Source organism: Perca flavescens, chromosome 6 (assembly GCF_004354835.1).
Source record: "Perca flavescens isolate YP-PL-M2 chromosome 6, PFLA_1.0, whole genome shotgun sequence".
NCBI classification, from domain to species: domain Eukaryota; kingdom Metazoa; phylum Chordata; class Actinopteri; order Perciformes; family Percidae; genus Perca; species Perca flavescens.
In genome coordinates this window covers 20353174-20380585 of record NC_041336.1, presented here as the reverse complement: position 1 = coordinate 20380585, position 27412 = coordinate 20353174, and the positions used below count along the sequence as shown (strand labels likewise).

Genomic DNA, 27412 nt, shown 5'->3' with positions numbered 1-27412 from the left:
TTTCACCTCCGTATCGCACAGGTGGTCAGAATTTCCTAAACCTTGACCATAAATGATTGTGTGCTTGTTTCCAGTGAGTCCTTACAAGCTTTGCACCCTTAGCTGAAACATTGTCCTTTTTTGGAATTAATTAATCGTAATTCTTGGAATAAAAAATAAAATAGACTGATGGAGAAAACAAGGTAGTATGTTTTTAGTGTGAGCTGATTCTCTACATTGTATCCTGTATCCTGCAAAGCCACATCTCCTGTCACATCTACACTATAATCCCCACTGACGATTGTTTAACCAAATGTCACACCACAGAAGAGCACGTACACATGCCTACAGAAACTTTGTGATATGCCTCAGACTTGCTGTTTAATTCACTGTCAAGTTGACAGAATACAGGTTCACAGTCCTGTCTTTACATTTCTGGATGACAAATCTATACACACACACACACACACACACACACGATCATTGTAGCATTGTTATGACTTATTACATGTAAGCCATTTAAATTGCAAGAGAACGAGACTTAAAAGTGACTCTGGTACTGTAAATGTACAAGCCAAATTCCAGGAAAAATGCTGGTTAAATAAATACGGGTGAAAAGGAGATTAAATATGAGTCATGATTTGGGATGAGGGTGAAGTGAGGTATTTTATGAAAGAAAAAGTGTATTCAAACATTGTTTCAGGATGGGAGTGGCTTTGTTGGTTTACCTGGAGCACAAGGGACATACAGTCCACCATTTTTAATGGAGCAGTGAGAAGAGTCAAGATCTGGTGATCTGGTGTCAAACCGGTTAAGCGGCAAACAGAATAAAAAACATCAGTAAAGATTTGTAGAGCTGAATCACTGCCTTAAAGGTATCGTGGTTTCATTCAGAGCCTCCAGCAAGAGGTTCTTGTATTTAATAACAGTAGTTATAGTTACAGTAATGGTATACAGATTAAGATTAAACGTGTTTTAGAAACCAGCTAATGAAATGCAGTAAGCAAATAATAATAAAAAAAAACATTTTTATATAGGGCTTTTCTAGGTACTTAAAGTCACTTTACAGAGCAGAATAAAAGATCACAAAGAAAAAAGTAGTTAGGAGCCTGGACTGGGCTTGCAACATGTCCCTATAGTTAGATTTAATTCATTGCATGGTGTAGAGTGCAGACCTACAAGTTTGTGGATAAAAACCAGACATATTTTGGCCATGTTTACACTTCAGACAAAACGTGGCCCAAATCATTCACTTGCTTTGACTCAGATATGTTTTTTTTTTTTTTTTTTAACAGTGTGAACAGCACAAATCACATGAATTCTGATCTTTTCAATTCCTATGTGATCCTAAATCAGATACAGCTCAGACTTTCTGCACTGCAACCTCAGTCTGAACAGTCAAATCAGAATTCATGTGACTTTCACGTCACTTTGCCACACAGTGACAAGATTACCATTGATGCCTTGGACCTGATCAGTTCAGTCAGTATCAACTGGAATGGTTACAGTTTGCTAGACCACAAAACATATGTTGAATTGAACTTTATTTCCAGGTAAGATTTGTACCCTTCTATAGCAGTCACATAAAAACCATTGTTACTTGCATATACAGTATGTCCATTATCTGTGATTGGATAAATTTTTGCATTCATTTGTCAGCTACTGTATAATGAATGTACAGAAATTTACTCACATGAACAAAAATCAAGTCTGATAAAAAAAAGGCACAAAAATCACACTTAAAAACAAGACTTTATTTGAGCATGACAAAAACACACTAATTCAGTGATTTTGCATAGTACGTGTTTGTTCTGATCTAAAACAAAAATCAATACACAAACAATGTTGCCGTGATTGGACATGACCTGTGTTATTGTAATGTCACTAGGTAAAAAAAATAAAAAACTATTATAAAAAATAAAAATCATACATTAATAAAATTCTACCAGCATACATTAATTTGTTCTAGTGATGTTCGATTTCATAGTCAAACCAGACAAATTGAGGGCCCTTTGGCTTACAAAAAAGAAACCCAGTGCAACATAAATCTCTATCACAACTTTTACAAAGGCACTTGAATCATGTTGTCAACTGGACAATAGATACAATTCAGCCACAGTCATTATACGGTCCATGCACACAGCAGAAGAGGAGCAACTCTGGTAAAACAAAGGTTTTCTGCAGTACCACACACAGTACCCAAACTGACCCAAACTGGCCGTCTGACGTTTTAAAAAGGCACTGGAAGAAAAATCACCTGAGTGAAATGCTGCATGACGAAATCACTTGAAACAGAAGCGAAGCCTCCCTTCCTAGGTTACAGTAGTGTTTCAAGATTTAACGTTTTTCTACGTTTTCAACTTTAAATATTTTCCCTGTTAGCTATTCTTACTTTTCCTAGCTTGAAGAAAAATAAATTTCAGCAGAAAAAAACATTACATTGCAGGAAGATACAACGGCCAAGGTGTCTTATGTAAACATGCTATGATCGGGATGTGATCAGTTCATCCTGACATTATTATTATTTATTATTATTAGTATGACATCGGTTTTCTGCACTGGATTTACGTAGTGCTTTTGTATTTGTGACAGATAGAAAGAGTGAGACAAAGTCAGAGAAAGAGGGTAGGTGTGTGTGTGTGTGTGTGTGTGTGTGTGTGTGTGTGTGTGTGTGTGTGTGTGTGTGTGTGTACACACATCAGGTAGCCTCCTGTCTGTAATGCAGTACATAGTAGTCGTGGACGTACATCAGGATGGCGAATGGCTGACCAATGATAAGCGACATCCACACTGCAGCGTTGCTGTAGTTACCACGCAGGAAGCGACCAACAAACCAGGCTAACGGAAGCTGATGAGTAAATAAAATTTGAAAATAAATAAACATAGTTGGTGACTGGTTTTTTTTCTGGGTTCTGTTCAGTTTTATGACTCAGCACACTCTAATGAATAACAAACTAAATCTAATAAACAAAGTCAGCAAAGAGGCCCTTAAATTGCCTATTGTCCTACTTTATTCCCCATGATACATCAAATATGCCCTGTCATGCTAATGAGGTAATTAACTCAGTTAATGATACTGAAGCCAAGGCCAAACACTGAGAACACCGTTTAAAATGTCCCATAGGAGTCAAAAGGAACATCCACTATTTAGAATTTTAGTGTGATTGTGCTACACAAACCTTTTCCTAAATGCCAGACCTACCTACACTCATTTTCTTTAACCTTTTTCAAACATTAAGAAGGATATTTTTAGCAAAACATTCATACCTATATCACTATTATTATTATTATTATTATTATTATTATTATTATTATTATTATTATTATGCATTATACATTATGCAGTTTTAAATGGAAAAATGTATTTTGTAAATACCAGTACAGTAGAGGTTTGTGCAAACAGCTTTTCGTTTGTCATCAGTGATATGTGTCGGGTCTTACCTGTGCCATCATGCCCATGAAGGCCCAAAGTCTGAACATCCTGAGAGGAACACTGACCAAGTACTGACACAGAAACAGATGGGGAAACCAAAATTCTTACATCAAATAAATGTGGTTCTCTATAAAACATAATCTGACCTGAGGACAGTGAAGACCTACTATCTAAAGTGTTAACATAAGCAGAGAAAGTGGTCTTGGTCTCAGCTCTTACCTCATGGAAGAAAGCCGACAAGAAGAAGACAGCTGATTGGCTGACCATTTTACTAAATCCTCTCCTAAGCAGCGGCCTGTAAAAGTGGCTGCAAGACAGACAAAAGAACAGATGTTAAAATGGATGGATGGACAGATGAAGGTGTGGATGGACGTATAATGTAAATTAGAATGTCAAATACACTGACAAAGATTTCACTTATTTGTTTTATCAGACGTTTACTATCGGTTTTCCTATTCCTATTGTGTGATACTGTATGTTGAAATATCTTATATCTACAGTGGTGCTCATAGGTTTATGAACCCATGCTAAAGTTGACTAAAAAGAGGAATAAAAAAATCATCTTTTGGAAATTGATCTTAATGCCTTAATAAAAAAAGAATTAGGAAAAATCCAACCTTTAAGGACACCAATTTTCTTTGTGAATGAATAATGTATCGTAGATAAATAAATGTTCTTCCTTAAAACACAGGGGGAATAAGTATACACACAAATTTTTATTTTAAAATAGCCCCACATCATCACATACCCTTATCTAGAGATTGGCATGGGGTACTTTCCATAAAATCATCTCTCAATGCAAATCAAACTAGCTATTAGGCTAACTGAAATAAAACCATGCCAATCTCTAGGTATGGTGAAGGGTATGTGATGATGTGGGGCTATTTTAATTCCAAAGGCCAAGGGAACTTTATCAGGATGCATAGTATCCTAGATCCATGAAATAACTGGCCTTTAAAAATAAAAATCTGCCTGCCTCTATGGGAATTTAACATAGGGGTGTACTTACTTATGCCCGCTGTATTTTAAGGAAGAACATTTATTTATTTCCGATAAATTATTGATTCACAAAGAAAATGTGCATCCTTAAAGGTTGGATTTTTCCAAGTTTTTTTATTATGGCATTAAGATCAATTTCCAAAAGATGATTTTTTATTCCTCTTTTTAGTCAACTTTAGCATGGGTTCATAAACTTATGCGCACCACTGTTATCTGCTGTAGTTCTACCTCTCTGACAGGAATTCAAAGTAAATAGGCTTTAAACCCTGTAAATAGCATTTAATTTGCTTTGTCTGGCTTAATATTGCATTGGCTCCTGCTGTTGTGTTAGTGCATGTGGAAGTGGCTGCAGGCCCCATATTTATTACTAGCACTTACTCTCTCGCAGCCAGATGAATCAATTTCCCAAATACATCAGTGTGTCTTGTTGAGTCTGTCTCCCTGCATCAAACCCGCTGCTCTCCCCTGTGTTCTATAAATTTCATTGCTTCCACTCAGTGTGTTAGTGTGCGAATAACTCACCGTAGACACCATTTGTGTACAGGAATGTTCCAGTTCTGCCAGAAATATGTCACTGTCTCAGAGTTCCTGAAAGAAGAGTCCGCAAATAGAGTGTTGAAGCATTACAGGGTTTAAACAATGGATCTAAGAGAAGTTAATCAATATTGATGAACATGAAAAACTTAAATTCTATGCCTAAGTCTATTGTCATGCAGGAAATAATGGTACACCCACCCACACACACGCACGCATGCACGCACGCACACACACTTACCACCAGTCCTTGTAGAACTCTCTATCCCCAAAGCGCAGCAGCTCAGCTGTGAAGTTCATTGACGAGTGGAAGAACACGTAAAAGAACATCAGCCACAGCAAGTGATTAGGAACCTGGAGTAGGGTTAGAGAAATGGAAGGACTCAAATTAAAAATACATTATATGACTGGGAGACGTTTAAGAGGAGATGCAAAACTTGTTTTGTACCCATACTCTCATCAAAGTCATGGTATATCCTCATGTACAGTGAGTTCATCACTAGCATATATATGACTATGTACAATGTGCAGTGCATTATCCCCTGTGGCTGTGATCCTGGTGTAACAATAACATTTGTAAAAGATACCAATGAAATGTAAATGTTTGATTTTGATTCTAATAATGTATTTGTTCTCAGTAACAATGACTATGGAGTAGTGTTACAGTTTTGCTATGATTTCCCACTAGAAATGAATGTGAGGTATATTTTAAACAAAAGGGCTGAAAATCATGGCCTTTAGATGTGATTATTATCACATATCTTATTATTATTATTATTATTATTATTATTATTATTATTATTATTATTATTATTATTATTATTATTATTATTATAATAATTTAGTGCGATTATCCCCACTACTGTTGGGCTTTGTTATGCTCTATGTGTTATGCTATTTCATCCTATGGGTTTGTCATCAACTCACAGCAAGCATGAAGACAAAAACATTAGTAAAAGATTCTACGTGTATATATGTTTTTTTTACTCACAGCTAATCTTAGAAGTCTCTCAGTCATCCTGGACAGATCCATGTCCTACAGAGGAGAGGAGAGACCCATAGATTAACAAATGGTGCACAGCAGCACTTTGCATTTGAAAACAATGCAACGCCATGTTGTTTTGTGCAGTGTTAGCCTCATTTGGTCTTCTTCACCTCTAGTGGTTTCATGGAACTTTGAATGATGGGAATCATCCACTGATGGAAAGAAAGCAAAAAGCACAATTATGCCATTTTCAGACATGCACCGGAAACTGTGAATTCTGCATATTGGCTTCATTTGTAGCGTAATGTTTTTCCATAGTACTTTCATAGTTCTGGCAATTAAGGCATAACGACAACAACAACACCTTTTATCATGGCATTAAAAAACTTGAAATGTGGATGGACAGACAAATAGACCACCAGTACCTGTTGAGTGAGAGCAACTAACAGCTGGGTGAAGAACAGCTGGGGAAAAAGACACACATCAATAAAGTGAGTGACATGAAACGATATATGAGCAGTGCATCAGATAACAAACCGTGAAGCTTTTAACTTATAAATTATGTATCATCACTGGAAAGTAATTCTCCTATACTGCTTAGAACAGAAATGGTTTATGTCTGATTGTCTAACAGCTCATGACCCTTGCCCTGTCGGACTGTGGGGTCACCATGTCCCCAAATCTCAGTTTGTGAACGCATTCACAAACCACTCCTAAGCACTAAGATCCATCCTAATCAGGGAAAAGGGGGCTCTTTTTGACTTGAAAAAACAGCTACAGCAAAGGTGATGTTTTCTGGCTGATGCTGAATTGAGATAGTTACTCACCATCTCAAGCAGTCGCCTTAGCAGGAAACCTATGCGAATATTAAGAGAGCGAGGGAAGTTGAGCTCATAGCACAGAGTTGGAGCAGAGACAAAGTAGTATATGTCTAGAGACAGGGAGGAGGTCAATGTGACAGTTAGTCAAAACATGTGACATAATGAAACAGGAAAAAGAGGTAGTGACACATGACATTATCAATAAAGTTTCATACAAACACGAAATGCACTAGATGTACTAGATACAAAGATGTATTGGAGTACCTCTGATTGTGAGGTTGCCAGGGTAAAACACCTTACGGTCGCCTCCATTTAAGTGCTGTGCTGAGGGACCTGTGGACAGAATTAATACACAAACACATGCACAATATCATGGCGTCGCAAAGTATGTAAGGGAGTCATTACATTCAAATACAGAGAACATAATATAATGACAATCAAGTGTGGATGTTGACATACAACAGATTCTGTTATATAATTAAGATTTGCACACAGTGACTGTGACGGTTTCTGTAAATAACTGTCCAACTTTCACTTTATCTAAGAGCTGCAGTATCAAGTATCTGCCGCTAGACGTCACTGTGACAGCATGAGCAAGGGGCTGAGAGATCATTTTGGGTAAGGAATGTAAAACCTTTAAAATGAGCAAATAATTCATTCTCGAAAGGTTTTAAATGTAGTATCTTACCAAAATAGGAGATGGTAGGAGATTCAGGATCCATCAAGTCCAAATCAAACAGGTTAAAAAACAGCTTCTATCCAAAAGCTGTCAACTTTTTAAGTTAAAGCTATTTATTTATTTTATCCTGGCATGACTGTTTGGGTTTTTAATGATGTGTTATGCCGTCAATGCGGAGCTGCTAAACTGCTTTTCGTGGTCTGTAAATCAATGATAAATAAACTATTCTAAAATATGTATGTGCAAGTGTGTTTGTGACTTACAAGACAGCGACCTGGCCAGTGTCTTGGCCTTGACAGTGCTCTGCTCTCTGCACCACATGTTGACGTCCTTATAGGAGTAAAGCTTTAGGAAGAGGATGGTGTAAGAACCAAGAACAAACGCACCGCCAACTGACAGAGAGAGAGAGAGAGAGAGAGAGAGAGAGAGAGAGAGAGAGAGAGAGAGAGAGAGAGAGAGAGAGAGAGAGAGAGAGAGATGATAGTTAACACTTTGATGTGAATAAAGCTGTAATGTGGGAACATGTAACTTACTGATATACTGCCTAGAAGTATGGGATGATGAGAAGCAGAGATGAGAAAAAGCCAACAGAGGATAGAAATAGTGAGGAAGAAGGGAGGAGGGGGTAGAGAGACCAGGAGAGAGTGGAAACCAGGAGGGAAAAAAGAGAGGAGGGAGGATTTAAAGAGTGGAAAAGGGAAAGAGAGAAAGAAACGTCATTTGATCTTAAATAAACAAAACAAGGCCATTAAAATAAATCATCTCAGCTCAACGTATGAGAGCAGTCCAACTATGCCAAGGACAATATTATACACTATAGCCATGTTTACCAGTGTGTGTGAAAGATTTAAAATATAACTTAATTAATAAAACATAATTTTGTATATTGACACCCAATCACACACACACAGAGAGAGAGAGAGAGAGAGAGAGAGAGAGAGAGAGAGAGAGAGAGAGAGAGAGAGAGAGAGAGAGAGAGAGAGAGAGAGTTTGCCAAGGCTTTATCAATGGTCACCATATGCTTGATAGCAAAGGATGATTCTGAACAGAGAGGAACACACACACCAACAAGCATATACCCACACACCTATACACACTTGTGCACTTACACACAAATAAAAATGGCCTGTTGTGCCAATAGGGTGAGGTGGCAGCACACCTGGCATCAAACCACATCAGATCTTATCCATTTACCATCTGTCTATCTGGCTCTATGTCACTTCTAGACAACTAGATTGGCTCCAAACACAGCTACAGTAGATACAAATCATAGAAACAACTAGAGGTGGAGAAGAAGGTGGAGTGGAAGAAACATACCAGAGGAGCCCATCTTTACCCACTGACAATTCCCCAACAAAAATCATGAATTTGTCTGTGAACTCACAACCATTCACTTTAAAAATCTGTAAAATGTCAAAAGTCTCTGTACTATTTTTGTTGTTTTCCTCCGTCAGCAGACTCTAGGATCCACCAGGTAAACTCAACATGCTTCATTTTCTGTAGCAAGATGTGCCTTTGGGTAGTGTTTAGATCTGGGTAAACACTTTAAACTTGTTCTGCCACTAGAAATGCCAGGTTTAGCTCAATCAGCTAACATGCTACCGTATGTATGTAGCCTACCCCACATGACACAATTTGACACACCTTGTTTTCAAGCCTGTGCAATATGGATAATTATATAAGTTTGGATCTGAGATGTGTTGACCAATGAAATGTAAATGTTTGATTTTGATTCTAATAATGTATTTGTTCTCAGTAACAATGACTATGGAGCAGTGTTACAGTTTTGCTATGATTTCCCACTAGAAATGAATGTGAGGTATATTTTAAACAAAAGGGCTGAAAATCATGGCCTTTAGACATTGTGACATTGTGTTTGACCGGAAGCACCTGACTAGATTTTTTTTTACTTTTGTCAATAAACCTGCATTCAAAAAAGCTGACAAAGTGTTTGTCTTCCTTTAGAGTCCTTATGTCTGTCACAAGATTATTTTCCCTCGTTGGTTACATGTAGCTCTCTGTCAATTGCCAGGAACATCTGCACGCTTTAGGTTTTATGACAAAGAAACTTGAATGAAGTTCAACAAAACAGTTTAATACCTCACATTGTACACTGCTAAATGTACAATGGCTGAATACTGGTTGCATAAGCAGTGTTACAGTGTGTTTTACGCCTACTTTAGAACACACCAAGTATGAAGGACTTCACTGTATGTGATGCTCCAGAATGTCTGACTATATTGTAAGTGTATAGAATAAAACCCAGATAAACACAGCTATTCTTTGCAACATACTTGTACACATTAAAATGACATCAAAAGTGGTGGTAATAACAAAATAATGACAGTAAAGAAAGAATATTTTCCCCTCATCACTACAGTATTACTCAATAGAAATTCAATACAACGCCAAATGAAGTTTGTTTTTAGATCTGGCTGAATACCAGTTGGATAAGCAGTGTTCAGTATATGCAAAAGACACACACACACACACACACACACACACACACACACACACACACACACACACACACACACACACACACACACACACACACACACACACACACACACACACACACACACACACACACACACACACACACACACACACACACACACACACACACACACACACACACACACACACACACACACACACACCTGCCCTCTGTCATTGCCCTTCCTGTGTGAACAGCAGCGCAGAGAGGAGAACAGACAGATGGACTGACTCCTTTACCTCCCAGTGAGAGAACAGAAGAGAGTAAAGGAGCAGAGAGGAGAGACTAAAACAATCATTTAATTGTACACTAAAACTAAAAACTATCTGTCTGTCTCATGAAGGATAAAAGTAAAGTTAGAGGTGTCCCAACTAAGGTTTGAAGAAAAGAGGACTGAGACTGCCAGAAAATCTGACCTAAATATATAAATGTTAATAACTGCCCATTACACCAAAAGTTAGCACTTTTAAAACACATTTGCTACAATAAATTATTATTATTATATTTGGTGGCAGTCAAATGACCTGTTGCTTGCAACTGAGTTCTCTCTTGACCTTTAAATGCTATATTGAGTCACTGACTTACCAAACAAAGAGCAACATCATTAAATACATTTTTACCAAAGCACATCAGGCAACTTTCTTCAAAATTGAATCTATAATGTTACCTTAATGAGTAATTGAATTAATCAATCCAAGGAATATAGTGTGCTGGTGTATCATGTTGTGTAAAGTATTTATCATGCGTAAATTGTGTAGTTTGTGGAGGGTGGCCATGGTTTCTGTCAGGCAGCCTGATGAAGACAGAAGAAGGTGACCCTTGGATGACCCTGTACTGAAAACCATACTTACTTTGGAATCTCTCCTCTCCCCTCATCCATTCTTCTACCATCTCCTTTCTTTTCCTATCCTCTGCCCCCTTCTCCTCTCCTCTCCTCTCCTCTCCTCTCCTCTCCTCTCCTCTCCTCTCCTCTCCTCTCCTCTCCTCTCCTCAGAGCCAGCTGGAAATAATCCAGTCATGACCAACTGGTCCATTACCACTAACCGACTCCAATTATGTCTCTGTATAAGAAATGTCTTTTACTGCACTATCAAACTAGTCGACTGTTTCTCTGAAGGGCAAGGATGTGAATGTCCTCTTCATCTTTATTACAATTACATTATTTTCTGTTTTATACAAATGGCAACATTGTTACCGATGAATGGATAATGGTTTGGCTGCATAATAGATGCTACTATTTTAGTAAACTGTTTTATGAACTGCAGTTAACAAGGCTGCAGAGATGGTATTTTAATAACAGTAAAAAAACATTTTACCTGGGGTCATGGAGGGGACCAATAGGACCACTGCAGCAGGGAATGTCAGCATGATTGCCAAGTTAATGCAATGGACCAGAAATCCAACAAGTTCAGTGAATGAACCCTGGGCAGAAAGACAGGCAAAGAGGGACACAAAGACTTTTTATATTAAATCTTAAAGACGTTGGCGCTGTCCTATTTTAAACCACCGTCACCTGATTAACTGCCTTTATTTTGTTAGCAGATTTTTTACTTTAGTCATTTGTTGGTGAGCTTATTCTAAAGACAATGAAAAGAATACAGTGCTTAAACATGAACATTGTAAGTATTTCTTTGCTCTGCTTTTAAACAGATCATTGGAATAAAACAGAACCACATTTCGAGTTATGGTGGCCTATTAAAGTTTTAAAAAGCTCACAATGTTCCATATTCATGCCAAAGAGACAGAGCATAAGTGAATATGCCCTAAATGCAGATGGTGACTAACTTATTTCTCGTTTTACCATTTAACTTTAGCAGATGCAATTGGGAGGGTCAGCTATCCAGTCAGTTTTAGAAAAAAAAAAATATCCATCCTGGGAGTTGTGAAAGTGCTCACTATTCAACAGTTCAGTTAAAATCCACAGTGCTCTGATGTTTAAGTGCAAGCAGAGTTTCTCCACTCACCTTCGACAGCTGCCTTTCTGTGTAGAGAGCCACCAGAATGAACATGTTGGAAACTGTCAAAACACAAGGAGAGATTTTTGTCAGTTCCTCTAAAAAAATCTAGATTCAATTTTGTTTCACATGCAAAGTTGTCATTTTCAGATCTTTAGGAAAGGAAATAAAAGGAGAACAATAACCTGACTTTATAAAAAAAAAAAAAAAAAAAAAAAAAAAAATGCTACTATTGGGAGCCAAATAAAGTTTGGACTCAAAGTAAGTTTCTAGTGCCCCATTTTTTTAATTTATTTAATGCACATGTTATTATGCATTAATTGTTGCCACTAAGCCTGATTTTGTGTGTAGCAAATTGGGCCGAATAGTATGTAGATGTTTTCTTTTTTTTTTTTATCTTGTGTCAGTGTCAGTTTAAACTGCAGTGTAACTCACTGCTGAATGAACGAAACCACTGGTATGTAGATTTGCTCATTACCCTAACCAGGCTGAGCCACACTGATAGCACATAATTGCAGCAATTGTTCCATTTTAAGACCCTAATCAGTGCATTAGCATGTCAATCAATCTAATCTTGAGGGGGCATATGTGTTAACTGTGAGACATTTTTATTACTGGTTCTTATCATTCTGTCATCAATGCAACTACCCATCAGCGTTGCCATTCCATATCAATTTGTTTAATGGTGCAGTCACATGCTTTTTTTTTAATTCATGGTATATTTTGTACTATGAAGGGACAAGAGTCACCATTTAAAGTTAGTAAGATAAAGCAGACATCACTTCACCAAGTTTTTGTGAAATAAATGATTTTTTTTATCATTTTATCTTACCCCTAAAGGCACCTCTACAAAATAACATACAGCCAGGAGAACTATCTGTAATTTCCTCTCACAGAGACCACTCATATTTTTAATATGCTAATGACTTTTTCATAAAACAGTGATTTGCAAAAATGTAATTCATTTCAGCAAAATTTGCTCAACTGAAAAAAAAAGGTCCACAAGTTGTTCTTCAAAAGGTCTTTTTTTTTTTTTTTTTTACTGTGTCTGTGTATTTATTGTTTATTTTATATAAATGTTTAACATCTATAGGTTTATGTATGCACCAACTACCAAGGCAAATTCCTTGTAAGTGTTACTTACAATAAATAAAATCATAAATCCTTTTCTGATTCTGATGTATCACACAGAGCAGAGACCTCAGGAAATGCATAGCACACTGCTGCTGCTAATGTTCTATTTGATCTCTTTTGGAAAGGGGCCTATGTTGAGCATCTTTGTCAAACAGCAACTATTGAGCCCACTAGTGCATGAAACTGGAACAAACAGCACCATTTAGCACCTGTTAGACACACGTAAACTTTTCATCAGGTATCCACAGAGCAGCTTTTGGGAGATATTTTGGCAGCAAGAGACTTGCAACAAAATGAGATACCTTACACTAGTGTCAAGTATTATTTTTTATTTCGGTCACTCACAGGCACAGTTGCCTAAAAACTTTCTATTCAGGCTTTCTAAATTTCACCCATTTTGCTGGTAGGCTAATTGTAGACTTCTTATTGACTTTGTGTTGGGTTATTTGTGTGTCAGAGTGTGTTGGAGTGTGTGCGTTAGTGCATGCGCGTGGGTGTGTAAGTTGCTGCAGTGACTTTATAAGTACTGAATACCCTCTGGGAATGAGCTGCTTTACTGTCGATGCTACTGTAAACACACTCCCATCCTCAGCTGTCTTTTAACCAACGTCATTTTCCTTAACTCCATCTATCTCTTCCTCCCCCCCCCCTCCTCTTCTACTGCGCATCAGCGTTCTCTCTCATGCTTCCCCACTCATTCATTCTCCCCCTTTTCCAACTTGCCTCTATTTTTTCATCCCTGCATTGTTTTCCTCCCACCAACCCACTCTATAGAGCTTAAATTACTTCATTTTCTCTTCCATTTAAAGCTTTCCCACTCGCAGCTTCTCTCCTTTCACCCCCACTCATCTCTCTCTCCTCACCCCCATTTCTCTCACTCTCTTCCTCTCTGCAGCACAGCACCAGTGTGCAGTATATAGGGCAGGTGATTGTCCCTCTAGAGACACTGTAAGCTGCACCACTGCAGACCTTCACTGCAATATACCATAAAAATAAATATGGAAAAAACTTTGAATATAGCACGTGCCTGTGTGTGTCTTAAACCAGGGCTTTTTTAAATGCAATTGAGGTATTTTACCAAATTTTTTATCTAAATGTTTTTTTTTTATCTAAAAATGTATTTATTTTTGAAGTATTATTGCTAGACTGCTTGTTTTAGGGACATGTCCAGATTAAAGTTTAGCAGTAGAGTTACTCTGCACTCATGTGCCTGAATTTGACTACCATGTATCTCATATCATTTTTAGGCTTTGGTGATTAGGAGTGATTCTAGTTTTGGTTCAACATCTATCCCTGTTTTTCATCCCATTTTCTTTTTTAAAACTCATTTTAACAAAAGTGCCATTTTATGCGATTTGTAACCCTTACTAATTATAAATTAGTAACAGTTGTTTTTATCTTAACCACAGGAATTATGTGGTTCACTTGTGTGTTTGTGATTATGTTGTCGCTTTCTTAGCAAGTGACTTATTGGACAGATGGAAAGTGTACCTACCAATCACCAGGCAGGCTGGCCAGCTGTAGGAATCATTCAGAAACAAGGAAATCACCTGAATAGGGTCCACCAGAATACCGTACCTGACAAAGAAAAAAGAAAAAAAAAGGAAATGGCAGATTAAAAATGCATGTGTAAATTTCCAGAATTCAGAAATTGATTTTAATTCAATTAATACAGTCAATTTTTTCCCAAATTGAAATATTTAAGAACTACGCACTCAGACATTAGCAGACTTGTCATAGCAGGAAAAACCCAGGTGTGAATAATAACATAGTACTCTGTAGCTCGGTTACATTGGCCAATACACAGTTCCAGCGACCCAGCATGCACAAAACCAGGACACAGACACACACAAAGAAAAAGACAGGAAAGAGACCAAACTTACTCACCTTAACAGGTTTTCTAAGAAGAGGCGAGCATTACTCAACACCTGTAACACAAAGCAAGAGTTAAAGATATTCACCCAACTGTCTCATGTATGTACTTCCACAATATTACCCTCTCTGTTTCTGTAGGTTTCTTTCATTTGTTCATATTGTCATTTCTATGCTTTTAATCCATTAAATGCATCCTTCCATATCATATCTCTCCTCCTGTACACTTTTCTCTCTCCTTCTGTTGCATTCCTACCTCTCCCTATATCTCATGTCTATCCTCTCCTCAGCCTATTTCTCCTCCTCTTCATTCTCCTCCTCCCCCCACTTCCTTTTCCTAAATAAATTGTAATATCTCATTACCCGGCACAAAGGCTCTATGCCTGGGGATGGGACAGTAGTTCAGTGGGAATGAAGAAAAACCTCCTGCGATGAACACAACGATCTGTGTTCAAAGCCTGGATTAACAGAAGGGCTTTGCAGCACGAGGACACAGAGGAAGATGGAAGTGTATACGGGTGATGTTAAAGGCATTATCTCAGTAAGGATTAAAAAAAAAGATGGATTTGAAAATGCTGTTAACTTGTCAAACACTTTCCATTCACATTAGGGGCCTGCAGTTACAGGAGATCTTCACCAACAAACACTAAAAAGCAAGATCAGAGTAGCAAGGAGAAGCTACTCTGATGAGCTGAAAAACAAGTTCTCAGCCAACGACCCTGCGTCTGTGTGGAGAGGCCTGCAGGACATCACAGGAGACCACCCAGAGGATGTATGTCCTGTGTTAGCTCAGGAACATCAACCTGCCTCAGGAACTGCTGATACAATTTTACTTTGCAATCATCCAGTCTGTCCTCTGCACATCCATCACTGTGTGGTTTGGATTGGCCACCAAACAGGACACATACACATATACATATATATATATATATATATATATATATATATATATATATATATATATATATATATATATATATATATATATACATACATACATAAATAAATAAATATATATATATATATATATATATATATATATATATATATATATATATATATATATATATATATACACACACACACACACACACACACATATATACATACATATACACATATACATACATACATATATATATGTTTTTTAAAATGTTAATTTTACATGTTTACACTACAAAGCAATTTAAATTATTTATCCAATTTGCAGAATGCTTTCAAAAAGTGGCAGACACAAGTTTAGTTGGGAGTTCTATGTATGCAAATATTTGTACAAGCATGTTTATTTGTGTGTATGCAAACTTGTGACTTACGAGCATGACCACACACCAGTTGAGGATTCCTCTGTAGTTATTGTAACCACTGGCGGAACTCAGCAGGGACTCCTGTGTCTTATGACAGCTACAGCAATAAATTAGATAAATAAATGGGTGAAACAATCCAAAAAAAAATTTAATTTGACTCTAACATCATATCGATTGCACTTTAAACAATGAATATAGGAAAAAGAAATCGTTGTCTTATGAACGCACACACTGGCCTCTAGATTTGCTGGCAGTTTTAGTAAGAAGAAAGAAAGGAATATATTCCAGCAAAAACAATAGGCTACACACAATAATAACATTGTTGTGGCAACAGCTCAGAAAACTCAGGGGCATAGCAAGCTTTTCAAAAGTGAGGGGGATGGATGTGATTTGTTTATTAACAATAAAAATGATGGATACAATGACAGAGGGGTACAAAATATATAACATACAAGATATAAAAAGCTTCCCATTTAAATGAGTGATACTAGAAAAGTATAAAAACACACGAAAAATAAGTTCGCGTTTAAAGTCTGTGTAGAGAGAACGGTGTCATACTGTTTGTTAACATGGGCAAACGGAGCATAATCTAATTACGTATGTGGTAATTTGCATAAATAGCACAACAGATCTAAACATTGGGTATAGCCAGCTGAAAATGTCTTGTTGACATAAAACAGTAAAAGACTTAATGTAAAGGTCTGAATGGAACCCATAGGCTACCCATGAGCATTAATACATAGAGGCAGGAAGAAGTGCTTTAAGTGCATGGTATACTTTGGTTTTATATTAAGGTATCAAGCTAACCCACAATTCACCCTGTTTAGGGACCTTATTAGATACGCCCCTAATCAATGAACAGCCCCATGTAGTCAGACGCACACAACGTTAGCAATGCAGGGTGCTAAATGTGTTGTTACTCTGCCAAAAAGCACTAAAAACGTAGGAATCAATGAATGAAACGGCGACAACCATGGATGTATTAAGAGAACAGACAACAAAATCAACAGGGCTTATGGGACGTCACCCCAAACGACCCTGACCAGCCACCGCGTGACCGTAACCCATCACTGTCTGCTGCAAATTAGCTAACATTAACGTAGCTATGTTAACTAAATAAGGTGTTAATACTTAATGTAAGTTTAGTTAGCCGTTAGCAGTTGCCCCATTGAAGCCTAACGTTAGCTAGATATTTAACCACAACGACTGCTCTGAACTTTCCTCATACGAAACAACAGTTGGGTAAGTTTAGTTTAACTCACCTCAGTCGTTCACCTATGTCATTCTTGCGTTTCTCTTTCTCAGTCTTTGATTTAAACCGGACTGTTTCCAGTGAACGATTTCGTTTTTCCTGGCCAATGTCTCTGGTAATGTCAGTGGTCACTGAGGATTGGCGCACCGCTGCAGACCTCCCGTTCATCGGCAGCAGATCCGCACCTTTACCCGCTGCAAAAGTTGCCCTTCTCCTGCGAGTTAAGGCCCCGGTGGCGCCCGAGTCCCCCATAATGACCGAGCAAAAAACAACTCTAGTTAAATCTACTCAAAGTTCACTTCTACAGTAACGTTACTTGTGATAGTAGCGTAGCGTTGGTAACGTTAGCCCAAGAGAGGGAAGTGAATGGGCTGCCAAACAATCCGCCCAAAGCACAAATATCCGTACAGTTCACATAGGAGGTAGGAGTGAATTCATGACGCCACAGTGACAGCAGCTTGCTGCTGTAACTTGTCTGGCTGACTGTTGGCACACTATCACCGACTGTAACCAAAAGGTGAGTCAGTCAGACCCTGAGGTAATACGTGGTAGCATTTAACTGTGCATGCGAGCCTGGGCTCCTCCCAAAATAGACCTAGATACAATAGAACTGTTGTTTTGACCCCTGTCATTGCTTCAGCCCCTGTGCATCTGATGCATGATAAATACCAGCACTTCAAGGTCCATTTAGTAGCTGTTCTGGCTTTCTATCAAATCACATGATCATCATGGAGTTTGCTTAGTTGTCAGATGTGTCTTCAAACTGAACTTAAAGGTCCTATGACATGCTGCTTTTTGGATGCTTTTATAGTGGTCCACTTAATACTGTATCTGAAGTCTCTCTCCCGAAATTCAGCCTTGGTACAGAATTACAGCCACCAGAGCCAGTCCCACAATGAGCTTTCCTTAGGATGTGCCGTTTCTGTGTCTGTAGCTTTAAATGTTATTGAGGAGGAGAGAGGAAGGAAAGGTGGAGGGTGGGGGTGTGGCCTTGACCAACTGCCATGCTTCGCTTGTTTGCAAGCCATGATGTCTCTCTCTCTCTCTCATGGGTGGACCAAATTGGGGAGGTAACCTTTCCCCTTATGACGTCATATAGGAAAGATTCCAGATCGGCCCATCTGAGCTTTCATTTTCTCAAAGGCAGAGCAGGATACCCAGGGCTCGGTTTACACCTATCACCATTTCTAGCCACTGGGGGACCATAGGCAGGCTGGAGGAATGCATATTAATGTTAAAAAAACCCTCATAAAGTGAAATTTTCATGCCATGGGACCTTTAAATCCACAAAAAAAACAAAAACAACTGACATCGTTTAGAATGCATACAATGTTTAGTAGGCTAGTGATGTTAAATCTGGTCAGCAATGCCTCTGCAGCTTTTGTAGGCAAATTAAAGTGGGTCTAAGTGCCTGTCCACAGAGAAAGTCAGATGACTATCAAACTCTCTCAGTGGTTTTTCAAAGGATACAAGTTATACTGTAGCTGTTAGTTGAAAGTTATTCAGCAATCAGCAATGGCATACTTGCTTTTGGCTTGTAACAAACAACAAAGTGCTTTAAAGAGGCAAACTCAAAAAACACTACAGCGAGAACACGATACACACAGTATTAAACAATAATGCCAAATGCCTGTCTAAACAGGTAGCCTTGGTCTTTATCTGATTTTTTAAATAAAAATCCACAGAAACAACAGACAGTAAGGGTGGACGCAGAGCATTCCATAGTTTAGGTGCTAAGACTCAAAAGATCGATCACCTCGGGTCTTAAGTTGGCTGCGTGGGACAGACAGTAAATTAAGCACATTAGACCTAAGTGGGTGAGCTGACAAATATGGGTGAAGTGGCTCAGCTCCATATGCACGAGCCTGATGGATGTTGAGCTTATTGCAGATGAAATTTGAGCTAAGTCTGATGATGTAGAGCTGGGCCTGACAAGCTCAGTATGACCTCACACACAATGGCCACAGTAATAAGTAAATCTCTTATGATTTAGGAAACAACATGGCGTTTCCTCTGGTTTCACCCTCCAAACATGCCAAACGTTATTTGTTTTATTCCGTTACTGGCACAGATCAAAAAAAGTTTAAAAATAAGTTATTTTTTGTCCATCCATAGTTTTGTGGTGTCTAATAAGCACTACAGCTTCACCGGTCTGCTAGTGTGCCTAATATGGACTGTTATGGTGTTTTTCCATTACACGGTACCTGCTCGACTCGGCCCATCCTCCTTTTTCCATGGCAGATTAAGTATCGCCTCATGCGTGAGAGAAGCACGGCTGGTCGTTATAGCGCCGCCGCAGGAAACTGCCATGACCTAACGCGACACACACATAGAACGTCAAAGGTGTGTTGTTGTTGCCAAAGCCAGAAGACAAATTTTGTTTCAAAAGAAGCTAGAAGCAGAAAAAAACACCGCTGGCTCAACTATTTAAAAACGGCGGGTTGGTTCAGGACACCCCCGTCTGTCGCTAGCAATGATGACGCAGTGACTAGTGACGATTCTCTCCGACCAATCAGTAGTCTGCAGGTTTTCACGTCACCTTTTGGTATCGCCTCAGCTCGCTTGGAACCTCGACTGAGGTGGTACTGAAAAAGGTACCTGTTAGCAGACTTTTTTTCATAGAGGCGAGTCGAGCAGGTACCATGTAATGGAAAAACGCCATTAGTCTTGTTAAAGATGCAGATCTCGTTTGACTGTATGGCCAAAGTACTATAATGAATTGGGATTTAACCTATCTTCCCTGAGACTGTGGCAAACAGGGTAGTTATATTACACCCTGTAAGTTACTGTTACTCCTTGTGTATAGCAGCCAAAAGGCTTTCGTTTAATTAGAATGCCCTTTCTGTCTATTGTAGTTCTGTGTGCTTATCAATACTGTGATGTGAACTGATCAGTGGCATTGATCCAGCTTTATCAGTCCTTACTGTCTATAAGGATGTCTTTTAGAGTAATGAGCCTGTCTGCAGTTGTTGGGATAAGCGACCTTAGGGAGGGATCAATAGAAAACTTATGACTAATTGTTTTAACTCTTAAAGTTTTTGCTGAACTACAGTGTTTTCCCCCAAACCATTAAAATACATTAAGCTGGACCCGTTTTCGTCTTGCTTTTTTGTCTTTTGTTCATGCTGACTGTATAATGTGATTAAAAGCTGGTCTGTTGTTTGATTTTGAAGGGATAAAAGCAGTACAGTTCCTCCAGAGTTTCAGCATTTGGCAGGCGTCTTTTCTTACAACTCGTTATAATCTTCCTCAGGGCAGCTGAGCAGCATGATTACACTGAAGAGATGTCTCGGCTACGACCGTGCAACAATTTCCACAGCATTTTCTATCAGCCTTTGCTACGAGCCAGTAGAGGGAGACCAAGACTTGAATCTTGCTTCAACATTGTGGTGAGTCATGCCATTGTGTTGTGTCTTATTTGAGGGTCCCAGCTGAAAAACCTAAAGTCTGTGTTTCGTGAAAACATTATCTGTGTCACAGCCTTCCCTGGTGATAAGTCAAAACATATTCTTATTAGAAAATGCATTCATGAATACATTAGTATCTAAGTGATATATAAATAATATATGTGACTGTTTCTTATTTTGAGATGTTCTGGACATTGGCACATTCAGAAAGTTGGAAATATGATTCGAAGATGAACTATGTATAGTGTGCTGTAGAAGCCACTGTTGCGTGCGAGTCTGCTAATGCTTTACAGATAGTTATTTTTGATAACAGCTAGCCATTTAAAATTTAGAGAATAAGAGGTTTTACCTATGCATTTTTCATGCTTTCTGTATAGGCCTCAAAAACTGAAGCTTTCTACAAGCTCTCTGTCTGAGCTGCGAGAGGCAGTTAAGAATCCGAAAGCATCCCGCTATAGAAACATGACCTTTTATATTACTTTTTCCATATTTAATACCTTTTTGTTATTTAAATTTTTTTTCTACATTTAGCTGTCTGTCTAGGGGTGATCATCTGAACATTACACCCATATGGGACATTTTGAATATCTTGTTCTAAAAACACAGGCACTAATGTGAGGCTGTACAGTAACAGCTTACTGGGGGCTCTTATTCTTCAACATGAAAGTGAGAAAACCATTTCTTTTTTTCTTTCTTTTTTCCTGTTGGAAAGTGGGAAGCACACTATGGTACAAAATATCCTTGTATGCTGTTGCATTAAGATTGCCCTTAATTGACACTAAAGGGCGTTCCCCAAACCATAAAACAATGCCCCAAACAAACCGTTATCTGGACAGGGGTGTCCACATACTTTTGTCACATCTGTCTAGGTGCATTTATCTACTCTGTTGCATCATCTTTCAGTGGGTTAAAATGTTTACATCACAAGCTGCTTAACCGTGCTGGTACTTGCTTAAGGCTAGGTTGGAGAGGAAGAAAGAAGACTGTGTGATTGAAAACATGAGACATAAGGCAATAGATATAGAGACAGAGGATAAATATAGAGACGAGGGAACGAGAGAGAAAGAGCAAGATGGGGGGATACAAAGAGAGAGAGAGAGAGAGAGATCTCACTTACTATCTACTGAATATCTCAGTCTCTCTCTCCCTCCATCTGGAGAGGCAGAGGGAGCGAGAGATAGTGTTTGCCCTTGCAGGTTGTAATGAAGCTGTGGAAGGATAGATGACTCACTTTAACACAAGCAGAAGAGAAATACACACCAACATCACTCAGCTGACCTGAGTGTTTGTGTGTGGGTGCGTCTGTGTGACAGCCTGTGTGTATATGTGTGTTTGTGATGGTGATGGTAGGAGTGTGACAATAGAGACTGATGCTGATTATATAGGAGACTGGATGGAGTGATAAAGGTGTCAGTGGAGAGACAGTGATATAGAGAGGTGTGTTTGTGCATGCACCAGTGCCAGTTCATGTGCATGTGTGAGCACATACATCTATATGCAAATATAATGCGTGAGAGAGTGCACTTTTCTGTGTATGTGTTTTCAGCCTCATATTAGTAAGTGAAGTACCTATCTGTAAATGCACCTGTGGGTGTATGCGTGTTGAGAAAAAGAGAGTGCACCATGGAGAGACAGATAGAGGCGTCATCACGCTGTTAGAGGGCTTGGCGCCACGTCAGCACTTCTGCAGTTCAGCCAAGGACTCCTGCACACACTGTCCATCCATCTCCACGTGTCTGAGGGAGGGAAAGGGCGGGAGGGAGAAAGAAAGAGATGGACTTCCTGCTAGATGGCTGGAATTGGGAAGAGAGTGGGAAAATAGTAGCTGAAGGGATTAATTGATACCAAACTTCCTCTTGTCAAGGGCCTTGGAATAGATCTGCTGCATGTAGCTGCATGTATCAAACTGAAAGCAGCACCAAGCTCCTAGCAGAGCTATCCCATCCAGATCATGGTCCATTTTAGTGTTCTGGCCCATGCAGCATGCTGTATTACTGGACTCTTAGCACATCTTTCCCTGCGGGAAAATAACCACAGGTCCTTTACTTCTCTTAGCTTTCTAATAGTGGAATAAGCTTCCAAGGACTGTGAGAATTACAGAGTAACTTTCTATTTTCTTATATATCTGAACTCATATTCTTTAAAGAACCCTGCAGGTTCCCTTCCTTGCTGAATCACACTGCACTCTGGAAATCCTTCTATCATGGTTAAAAAAAGAGACCTTTTCTCCTGAGCTTATGATCCTATGCTTATTTTTATACATGCTTATTGTAGGAACATGAGAATGATGTTACTTCTACGAGAGTGCTGTGGCTCTGATTCTGGGGACTTATAGTTGGAGTACTGGTAATTCAATGGATCTCAGTCTTGATTAATAGTATCGTGTAGTGTTTAAGTGTAATTTCTTTTTTCTCCCAGACATCATCTGAGGTTTTTTTTTTTACTGTTGAAAATGTGTTATTAAGGATTTATATCCTAATCACTGTACTGCTTTTTACCAGTATATAAATGATTGAAAGTGCTGCATTTGCCTCTTTTGAGAGGTATGGTATTTAAAAAAAAATGTTGTCGTGCCTGAGGACCGCCTTTGTGTTTTGTCCATTCAGATTATTCAGTGCAACTTCCTCATTTACATCAGACCCTCACAGCCAGTCAATAAACACTCTGCTTTCTAGTCAGCTTCAGCAGTTTGGTGTTTATTGAACTTTGACAAACTTATTGCAAAAATACCTTTAACGGCACTTTAAGAAAAAACACCTCTCAGTCAAACAAAATGTTTGCCTGTCATCATCGTCATAATTTGTCTTGATGAAATATATTATTTTTAAAAACAACTCCATATTTTATGTGATGTTAAACATTGCTGTCATTCATGGTGCAACATGATGTTAAATACCTGTGTCTCATTGGCTGTAAACACATGCTTCATGCTGACACAGTTGTCAGTTTGGGTATGAATCACAACCCGTCTCAGATGTCATGTTCGCTCTAAACTCCTCACTCTTTTCCCCGTGTCATTTGGTGTTGTTTTTTCATTAAACTCAAAGATAATTATATCACCTAGAAGGTTACAATCAGAGCAGTTTACCACTGTTGTGATATTTATTGGACGCATGCAAGCAGCAGGCACAGTTTAATGCCACCTCAAATAGTTTGACTTGCTTCAGAATATTAAAGGGCACAAGTGGGAGTTAGACAGAGAGCTGAGAGAAACAAGACAGTTTGTTTTCATACACATGCATTTTATGTGTGTGTGTGTGTGTGTGTGTGTGTGTGTGTGTGTGTGTGTGTGTGTGTGTGTGTGTGTGTGTGTGTGTGTGTGTGTGTGTGTGTGTGTGTGTGTGTGTGTGTGTGTGTGTGTGTGTGTGTGTGTGTGTGTGTGTGTGTGTGTGTGTGTGTCATACCATGTTTAACAGTTGGCCCGGGGAAATGTCATTCACCACTCGCTATATGAGTGTGATGTAAAATGGAAACAATTTTGTACGGGGACATAATGGAGACACAGTGTTTTTCCTACTGTGAAATAGGTTGAGTTGGGGAATTTCATCCTTGCGTGAATTTGAAGTTTTGGTGAGGTTGTGTTTTGGTGTAAAAAGTCAAGCACAAAGGGAGGGATTGAGAATAGGTTCATGGGTTCAAAATTTTAGCTGCTTTTAACCATTCACCTCCAATATATATTTCAAAGTAAAAAGAAAACGCATATATAAACGCCAAAAAGAAATATTGGTTGCTAATATCTCGTCAGGTAATATTTGTCCAGCTTTATTTCTATTTTTCAGCTTGGTACTGTATGGCAGCATTAGTCATTCTACTTCAGACTGATCTCATGTGTCGTACGTATGACACACCAATTCGTATGCCATTTTTGACCTGTTATCAAGTCGCATACTCGCTTTTTAGCGTGTTTATCAACGCCATTTGGCCTCCATTGACCTACATTACTTAGTAATATTCCTCACACACACACAACCCAGGAATACCGTCGTATGCTGACCGTTTCTTGTAGAATGTTTTATTCTTTTGCTGTTAATTGTGAAACGTTTCCAATAATTGCATCACCACCTACAATGCTTTGTAATGCTTTGTCAATTCTATGGAAAATCTCACCAAATAAGTGTCCCTATAGAAAATTACAAAATATATTTACATGAATATGCAGCGAGTTAATTGCTAAAATAATTCTTTAATTGATTTGGCTTTCCTAAAGAAACTTGTTAGGGTTCTTTAGGAAAAACAACAAATGAGGCTACTGGTAGCTGCAGGTAAATGAACCGTTTCTACTGTAGCTAGACAGTTACAAATGTTTTATTTTTTTCCGCAGTGTGACAAGTCTGTGGTAATGAAAAACAGACTGAAATTCAAAATGTAAAGATATGCTTTTGAGGTTTCATGAAGTTTCAGGAAGGTTGGGGAGAAAACCAACTTAAGTCAATGTCATGTGCATATTTAGCTCACATCTAACTTGACAATTGAACTTCAGCATAATAATATATTTAGTGGCATTTAAACAAAAGATAAAAAATGAACAGTGTTCATTTTGAATATAGGGTTAATATAAATGTATATACCCTTTAGAGTTCATTTGAGACTTTGAAGCAGTTTTGAACATTTGCCCCAGAGTCGGAAATCCACTCTTTGAGAGAACAAACAACACTCCAGTCAACTCCATATAATTGTCACTGAAAAATCAGCATTCATTAACACTGCAAGATTCAACACAACATGCTAATTTGTTAGTTTGTGACACTGTTATCTAAACTCAGATTATTTGATTTCCTAAAAGCAGTTTCCTCCTCCATTAAAAACTAATAGCTCAAAATGTGAGGCAACAATGCTTTCACTTCGACCTTTGTACAGGTACAGATAATATCTCCCCCCTTTATCTGCAACACACTCTGGTCTGTGACTTTAAAATAGGATACTGGCACAACAGTTGTTGTGTTTTTCTTTTTTACCTTAAAGGGTGCTCAAGGGTAAACTGTAGGAAATGGGAAAGGTGGGGAAAGATTTGATTTGAAGGGTTATGAGAAGAGAGGCGAGGTGTCCTTTAGTCACGGGGTTATGAAGCATTTTATCACAGCTTTTCTCTGACTCTGCAGCTCCTCTGACATTATCAACCTCACACTTTGTAGAAGCAAAACTCTGTGGAAAAAAAACTGCAACACTGCAGTCCTCAAACAAATGTCTCAAACATTTGCACATTCCAAGCATTTTGTAGCCTAATGTCTTTGTATGCAAATAAGGGATCAATTCTGTTTTTGATGAAAGAAAACGTACAAGTTCAGTCTGGCGGTCTGCTGTTGTTTACATTGTGTTCTAGCTTTTAACAGCTTCATAATCAAAGTCTTCTCTCTCTCTGCACTCTGAGCTGTAATGGAGGAATAAATTGAAGTGCTGAGATTTCAGCATACAATTATGTTTTATCTTCTGCTCATTATTTCACACACACACACACACACACACACACACATACACACTGCTGCGCAGACAAAGAGTATGAATTCAGAAGGACATATACAGTACAATATGTATACGCGCTGACACAAATGTTACTATTTAGCCTGACACAGTTTTAAAAAGTGTGTGTCTTGTCCTTAAAGGACTTCAAATCATTTTGCTCTAACAATTCTGATGTAATTCAACTTAATTCAATGATTTCTCTGCGCTCAGCTCTTTTGTAATTACATTCTTTTTTTACTGCCAATTAATTATATAAACTAAACTAACTAGATCTTCAGTTGTTGTCTACCCTTTTGCCGGCTGCTAATAAATCACATTACCATCCAGTGATGCATTCGAGGAGGTGGCTATATTGTGCAATCTCCTATATTGTCCATATAGTGAGTGAATGGTCATGGGGTTGATAAAGGACAGCTTTATCCTCCAGTATGAGTCACTAATGTTGGCACAGTTTAAGTATTTGTGATGTCAGTGCTTATACAGTACATGTGTGGACATGTGGATGTTGAGGGGTGTTACCATAGATCTGTCTCCATTTGTTCCTTGTAGTTACATATTTTACCTCTATGAAATTTGGTAGGGTTGAAGTTAACGATTATTTGTATTATATCAATTCATTTTGTGATTGTTTTTTTGATTCATTGTTTGACCGTAAAGTGCAGTGTGGCTATAGGGATAGCTATGCCAGTCACTTGGTCACTACTTTGGTCCACATGGATTACCTTCACGGTTTCCAGAGGATGAATCCTTTTGGACTTTCTCCTCTAGTAAGTGGTTTCGAATGAGATGTTTCCCTATCTGTAGGATGGATTGCCATAAAATTTGGTCTGGTCATTAATGTCCCTCCATGAATTGCAGTAACCTTGGTGAGCCCCTGACTTTTCATTTGGGCACCATCATCAGTACTTTGGTTTATAACCAAATACCTGCGAAATGTAAGACATCAACCTCAGCTGTACCTTGTATTTAGCATGTTAGCAAACTCTAAGCTAAGATAATGAACATGTTCAACATACCTGCTAAACATCAGCATTGTCAGGGTGAGCGGGTGAGCATGTTAGCATGCTGTCGTTCGTACTTAGCTCAAAGCACTGCTGT

The 27412-nt window shown here is 38.5% G+C and overlaps 1 protein-coding gene and 1 long non-coding RNA gene across 3 annotated transcripts in view; one reads left to right on the top strand and one right to left on the bottom strand.

Moving 5' to 3' along the window:
* Window positions 1-1712: 1712 nt before the first annotated feature.
* dgat1b (diacylglycerol O-acyltransferase 1b) lies at window positions 1713-18257 on the bottom strand. Its single transcript, XM_028581648.1, has 17 exons — window positions 17458-18257; window positions 16205-16292; window positions 14907-14947; window positions 14515-14597; window positions 11895-11947; window positions 11247-11352; window positions 7694-7822; window positions 7016-7084; window positions 6758-6861; window positions 6356-6394; window positions 6101-6142; window positions 5937-5981; window positions 5187-5299; window positions 4934-4999; window positions 3632-3719; window positions 3421-3483; window positions 1713-2827 (listed from the first exon to the last, which is right to left on the bottom strand). The coding sequence occupies exons 1-17, from the start codon at window positions 17697-17699 to the stop codon at window positions 2678-2680; spliced, it is 1521 nt and encodes a 506-aa protein (XP_028437449.1). The 5' UTR covers window positions 17700-18257; the 3' UTR covers window positions 1713-2677.
* Window positions 17063-27412, top strand: part of LOC114557922 (uncharacterized) — a 23976-nt gene continuing 13626 nt past the window's right edge. For both annotated transcript variants that reach the window (XR_003692864.1, XR_003692863.1), the window contains exons 1-2: window positions 17063-17437; window positions 20701-20836. This is a non-coding gene — a long non-coding RNA (uncharacterized LOC114557922). The remainder of the gene's footprint in view (window positions 17438-20700; window positions 20837-27412) is intronic.